This window comes from Cephus cinctus, unplaced genomic scaffold (assembly GCF_000341935.2).
Source record: "Cephus cinctus unplaced genomic scaffold, Ccin1 Ccin1_scaffold0588, whole genome shotgun sequence".
Taxonomy (NCBI): domain Eukaryota; kingdom Metazoa; phylum Arthropoda; class Insecta; order Hymenoptera; family Cephidae; genus Cephus; species Cephus cinctus.
The window spans coordinates 13082-20263 of record NW_014333235.1 but is presented as its reverse complement, the minus strand read 5'-3'; the positions used below and the strand labels follow the sequence as shown (position 1 = coordinate 20263).

The 7182-nt window shown below is 36.2% G+C and overlaps 1 protein-coding gene across 1 annotated transcript; it reads left to right on the top strand.

The window, feature by feature from the left end:
* The first annotated feature begins 904 nt into the window (after nucleotides 1-904).
* On the top strand, nucleotides 905-2924 carry LOC107268809 (zinc finger BED domain-containing protein 1-like). The gene has a single exon (XM_015741939.2). It carries the CDS (start codon nucleotides 905-907, stop codon nucleotides 2198-2200), a length of 1296 nt encoding a protein of 431 aa, XP_015597425.1. The 3' UTR covers nucleotides 2201-2924.
* Nucleotides 2925-7182: the final 4258 nt, after the last annotated feature.

The following is a 7182-nucleotide window of genomic DNA, read 5'->3' as shown; positions in this document are numbered from 1 at the left end:
AGAATTTCACGAACATTAATTTATTAATATGCTCATTTAACTTAAATAAATTTATTTTATTATAAAAAATATTTGTTTTTCCTTTTGTATAAAAAAATGTAAAATGCGATATAACACTTTATATCATCGTTTACAAAGTACATTCTTAATAAAGTCGATGAATAATTTCGATGCGCGTTACTGCACATACGATCGACCGCGCGTGGTGATGAGATTCACTCGACAGTTGAACGTCGCTGATGTTTCGATGTGAAAGCTTAAGTAGAGCGATGATGCAAATGGGTTAATTGATGGTTATTTGTATTATAACATGTGTCTTTATTATTGATATATTGAGATCTCGAATAGCGTAAGCAATCATTACTTGAAATGTCGATGAAAATAAATGCACCATTTCTTGTCGGCTGTATGGCACCGTCTTGATCCAGAATCGGTTGGATGTTTTGCCGCATAGTTTATACGAGAAAAATTTAATACAATATTAAAGAAAGCAGACGTGTGACGAATAACTTCACTTCAAAGTCAAACGCTCCAACTTTTCAATCGGATGTTAAAAAACTAGAACGACATCATATAACTTCACGTTATTTAATACATTATATGCAATATGCAGAGTGCAGTATGGAAATATTTTAAAAAATTTACAGAAAAGGATCGAGCGAAATGTGCCCTATGTGGTTTGTGGGTGTCGTGTCTAGGTATGTACAACTTCTTCACTGGCATATCACCTGAAGCACAAGTATAACAATATGAGACAAGGGTAACTTATAAGCTGAAAATGAAATCGACAGCGTAGAAGTAGGATTGATAAACCACTTTGCTTTTGCATATAAGCCACAACTCCAGTCCGAAAAAACGATTGATTCCGCAATGGATGTAGTCAATTATAATCACAATAATGAAGATGTATCGAGTGATGATGGAGAGTCCGAAAAAACATTGCGTCCTGAGAAAAACGAAATTCCACAGTGTTCTATCTTCTCCGGCTGATCAAACGGAAGTAATAACGACAGCTCTTTCCAAAATGGTAGCGATCGATATGCTTCCGATATTTTTTTCAGAAAATCGGATTTTTAATGGCTTCATAGACATTGCTGTCCCGAGGTTCAATGTTCCCGGCCGACATACGATTGGTTCAAATATTCAAAGAATGTATCTTGATGTAAAACCAATGTTGGAGGAGAAGCTCGATGCTACAAGCTATACCGCGCTTATAACGAATGCGTGGTCTTCACGTAGTACCAAATCTTTTGTAACTGTAACAGTCCATGGGATTGATTCCGAGTGGAAGTGGTTCACCTTTACTCTTGAGACAATCGAGTTTGCAGATCGTCATACAGCAGTAACTTCGAGGGAACATCGGGAAAATATTTTACTACGATGCAACTTGAGCAACAAAATTGTTGGTATTGTTCACGACAATGCGAGTAATATAACGTGTGCTGTTCGTACTTCTAAATCAGTTGGAGAGAGTGTACCATGTGTTGCGCATACACTGCAGTGCGCTATTCATCGAGGCCTAGCACTAGAAGAACTAAAAAGTGTGATTGAAAAAGTAAGCAGCATTGTAGCGCACTTTAAGCACTCAAATGTTGCAACGACGGCTCTTATCAATCATCAACGTTCTCTGAAACTTCTGGAACATCGACTGATCCAAAGTTGCCGTGCAAGGTGGAACTCAACGTTTTATATGCTTGAGAGAATCTTGGAACAACGTCAGGCTGTTTGCGCCATTGACAATGAAACTACTTCTAGCTGCGCTCGATCAAGCTTGAACATGAAAATATCTGATTCTGGATGGCGAGACATGGAAATATTGGGAGTACTGTTGAAACCATTTGAACGTTTGACCACCGTAATGTCCTCCGAGAACGAGGTAACAATATTAATGGTTCGTCCTCTCATCCACAGCATGTTAGAAAATTATATGACTTTGAACACTGATGACGGACCATTATCAACAACGTTCAAGAACGTCCTCAGTGAGGAATTGAGGAATCCTTTTCTGATCGCAACAAGTATCGACGAACATTGCAATGTGCACGCCGTTCATTTGGCCATATTCTTAGGTACCATCATTTCTGTAACGGTTTCTCGGAAAAACCTCTTTTCTTTGCTTGCATTTTTTAAATTTTATTTATGCTTCAAATGCGTAGGCATTTTTGTCGGCAGCCCTTTCTCAAACAAGTATCTATACTAGATAACCAAGGAGATATTGAACTTTCTGGAAATCAATACAGCGTTTCTGTTTTGATTACGTGTAAACTGTCAGCTCGACATTTCAAATCATTCTTGAGATATAGAGTTTGAATTTTTCAAGTTATAAACACACATAATAAGTAATTCAACTGAATATTTTTTTTCTAAATCACTTCGCTGGACATTGTAGACAATTTTGAGTATCCTGACATGAAAATATCGAAGAAAAAATATTAGTGAAAACAAAGCTTCTATAAAGAAACGATAAATAAATATAACAAATATTTTGATTGGTAAAATAAGGTCTAACATCCCTAATTCTGTTTCTCTATATCCAAGATCCACGCTACAAGAATTCACCTTACGAGGAGGAGGATGCGAAACTAGTTGTCCCAAAAAAAGTACGGTTGATGTTAGCTGAATACGGGAGATCATATGCAGCTACCGGGAGTGCATCATCAAGACGAGTTTTCCATTTTTCGAGACTGGCAACCTTAACTCGCCGTTATATACGCTGAAAGGGTATTCTCCACAGCAGAAAATATAGTGAACGCGAAGCGCAATTGCTTGTCGTCAGACAATGTGAATATCTTAATATTTCTGTATCAAAATCGTTCGCTGTTCTAATCGCAGATTAAGCTGTTTCCAATGTTCTGATGTTAAATAAATTATGCCGAAGTTTCGAATTACGAGGCTGTTTAATTTATCCACCAAATCTGGTTCAATCCATTTATCAATTAATCTGCAGCAAAGATTAATTGAAACGTGTCGATTAATCGATTAATTTATTGATAAGGTTAATTGAAACTGGTCGATTAACCGATTAATCGATAAATCAATTAATCTATTAACCGCGCAGCACTAAAAAAAATTCGTAAAATGAGCGCAGAAAATAAATCAGGTTCTGAAATCGGAGATATTATACCAGACTACGTGCTCGAAGCAGCAAAAAGTATTACACTGCAGTTATTGCCAGCGAAATCTAAACGTCAATATGTAACAACATACAATGACTTTTAACAGTATTTTTCTCAGTATGGGGGGCTTCACCCCCTGAAACCTCATCTGGGGCTCCGCCCCTGGACTCCGTCCGCAGCCCGCCTCTCGCAATTATATCGCAATATACTACACTCTCATTTTTACTCTAGTTTCTTATAGGTTACGAATTTTGCACACCGAGTTGAAAAATAGGACACGACACGCGTGCGCGTACGTGTTTCCACAGAATCACATACTTCGCATACTTGTATCGTAATGTACTATTTATTACCTATTTCCAAACTTGAATTTGTTCATTTTTTAGTTCTTGAAAATAAATAATGTCAATCATACCAACCTCATCAGTTGTGCGAAATTAACGCACTTTCCCTCCACATTCGGTTTATGGGCCAAGCCATTTTATTCGTGGCAAAATTAGTTTGTCACAATAGTCAAACGAGTGATTTTGCACGTTATAGTTTATAAAATAATAAAAATATAAATAAATGATATCCTTTGCTGCCACAGCATACAATGATAAGAGAACTACCGTAGAGCATTATTTCATGTACATTTGATTTTTTTAAATATAGTAATTATGAAATAAGAACAGACGCTCGAATGATTAGTATAATCCACAGAAGCCTCCTTTAGAACTTTCTGGGAAGTTATGTATTACTAGAGTAACACGCGTGCTTTCGCGCGCGGCTTGACGTCCGTTTGCGCTGCAGCGTTTTGAATACAAATTTATTATCTCACTATACAATTATGCTGCAAAATTACATAATCATGGTCTCGTCGGCAACTAATTTATCCATCAAACTTCAAGTGTACTATATTCCAAATTCTATACGCTAACTTTGACACTTCGCACTCAACACTCTAAAATGATCAAAATAAAGTTCTAAAAAAAGGTTATCCTTTCGTCGTCAAGCACAAATAACGTATACTGACATTATCCAAAGGATCATTTAATTACTTTACTAGAAGATTAGTACTTTAGCACGAGATTAGTTTCCGTAAACCCAGTAAAAATCGGACACATATATTTTCCACAAAACTCTTATATTCTTTTGTATATCATCTGTCTTATTTATATCACTGAAACTACTTTACCGTTTTCATTAAATAATATAACCTTCATTATTCCTCAAATCGTCCACTTTTTATTTATTAAATCATCATCATAATCGCAACTGCGATTATCATATCCCCGATCTGTCAAACCGATACCAAGAACTGCGTTCTCTCCGAAACAGAAACTTCAGGTAGAACTCGGCGACTCACTGTTGATGACACCGACAGCCAATGGGCACTTCGGAAAAGCGACAATAATGCTACAATCGAAACTTCGATAAAAACCTGACATCGTTTTTTAGAAGAGGATGTGAGAAAACGGTATATTGAACACATAGAAAACTTAAACATAAGAAATGGCGATCAATTTAAGTACATAAACATTTGAAATAACGATCCGAATATTTATAAAACAAACTCGATGATCAAAAGTGCTTAGATACTCATAGCGAAGACATTTTAACGTACGGAACAATGATTTGGAGAACTAGGGTATTGAAAAGGATGATAAGGAGAATTTGGATGGAAAGAACAACAGTCGAAACAATCAGGAACACCAGAATGCACAGAATTATAACCGGAAGAATTTCGATATAGGGAACGATAAATGTTAGGTACCTGAAAAACGAAATGTTCGGCTAGAAGTTTCTGAGGGTATATTTTAAAACACGCTGCTAGCACTACGAGTATCGTCGTGTCTGTATTTTGTGAATAGCAGTAAGTTTTAGAATACAGCCTGAAAACTAGGTACAATACTTTTGGACACTTGAACATCGGAAGTATTAAATTAGCACTCACTAATATGAAGGGAGCCGGAACCATCGATGTCCACAGTAGAATTCATGTGTAGGTTATTTAGGTGCAAATTTCCATTTTCTGTTGTGAATGTCGACTTCGTACAATAGTTACTGCCAACTTGAACATCGCCATTTTGGGTGGAAACTTTTAGTTCTGCACCCAAAATCTTGTCAGCTTGCACCAACTAGAATTTTATATTGTTCACTATTCCGCAGTTATTTATTTCAAAATATTATTAATTCCGATTTCTTTCCATGCTTAGGTATTTTCAAAATTATATAATGCTGAGGAACTAATTAATAAATATAAATACATGCGTTATGGTCTTTGTGTTGTCATATTGTATATTTTCGAGAAAAAAAGAACGGAATATTAAGATCAGTACGGGTTCTATAAAGTCGAAATTCACTTGAATACAGAGACCATTTAAAAAAAATGTATTGTAGCCGGCAAACAGCGGATTACTTTGATTCAAAATAGATCCATCACATATTTTTACTCTTGAAATCAAAACAACGTGTGTATTTAGATTAACAGTGTGCAAACTTTATTTTGTGCGGTAGCGGTTTAATGAATGTTACGTAGGTAAGGAAGTAATAAAAATTATTTCACTAAAAATATTATAGTGACTCTTGTGCATGAAGAGAAAAGCTACCATTTTTTAAAAAGTTGAGAACATTAATTAACACGGTTTTTATTATTTTTCAAGCACCCCGAGTGCTAATAATAGATCTTAAATGAGTGTGAAAATGTGAAAAGTATAATTTTTCTACCAATCTAATAAGCTGTATTTTTAAGACTCAACATGTGATTAGCCATTCAAATATTCACTTTCTCTACACAAAATACATGACCGGATCTGTAGAATGTAAGAATGAAAAAACTAAATAACTATTAATTATTTGCCTGCTGGAGCCATCATAATATAAGTGTGAAAAAAGCCTTTCGAATTGGTCATTAACAAGGAAGGTATCTCTGTGCCCCCTCCAATTTTGAAGAAATTCAAATACGTTGTAGAGCATGGGAAATTAAGCGACTCGTATTTTTTTTTTTATCAGCGGAAAAACAGTCATAAGGGGAGAAATCAACTCCTAAAGTCTACCAATCCTAGTGGGATTTTCGCAGTTTTGCATATTTTGAGTTGAGATATTTAAATGAAACCACTTGTAAATTAGCTATGGTGAGTAATGAAAATTACATTTTGTTCGGTTAGGATGGGCTGAATTCTTAAAAATTTATAAGTTTATGATTTATATACATATACAGTAATGCGCAATTGAAGTGGAACACTTTAATTTTTGTGTATCTCTACGAAACTATGACCGATTTAAAAAAACCAAAGATGTATTTTTTAGGAAATTTCCTTCCCGTTCGAATGGTAAAGGTTTTATCCCGATCGGATACAAAATGGACGAATGGCAGGGGTTGGAGTGAAAAAGTGCATTTTTGAACTTTTTGAAAATTTCGAGATCTAGTAGTTTCGGAAGGAAATTTATATTTCTAATCAGGGAACGAGAGAGAGCATCCTTCGGCAATAAAAAAACACCCCCATTGAACCCCTGTAGGATCACTCTAGGGGGAGTTACACCCCCTTGAAGTGAAAACACTTAAATGGCCATAACTTCCGAACGCGCCGGCCAATCTGGTCCAGTTTCTGCATGATATCATCTTTAATGATACTGCAGATTCTCACAAAATTATTGTTCTCGGAGATGATCCCGGGACAGAGATCTCGAGATTTCGCAAGCGCGCCCGAAGCTTCCCCGCTATTTTTCATAAGGAAAGCGATGAAATAGAAGTTTCATTTTCATCCACGTTGTAGCTGAGATTTCAACGATTAAAACGCGCTTTTAAACATCCAAATACGAGTACGCTAAGGGGTTACATTTTAATTTGAAAAAACGCCTAAATTTTGCGAATTCCGCTCGAGGCGCTCGGGGGACAAATGCTTGGCGCGCGTGGTAGGGTACTAGTCCCCCGAGCGCCTCGAGCGGAACTCGCAAAATTTAGGCGTTTTTTCAAATTAAAATGTAACCCATTAGCGTACTCGTATTTGGATGTTTAAAAGCGCGTTTTAATCGTTGAAAACTCAGCTACAACGTGGATGAAAATGAAACTTCTATTTCATCG

Bases quoted from the DNA above. Each gene is read 5' to 3' on its own strand.
- LOC107268809 (XM_015741939.2), top strand. From the start codon at position 905: ATGTATCGAGTGATGATGGAGAGTCCGAAAAAACATTGCGTCCTGAGA.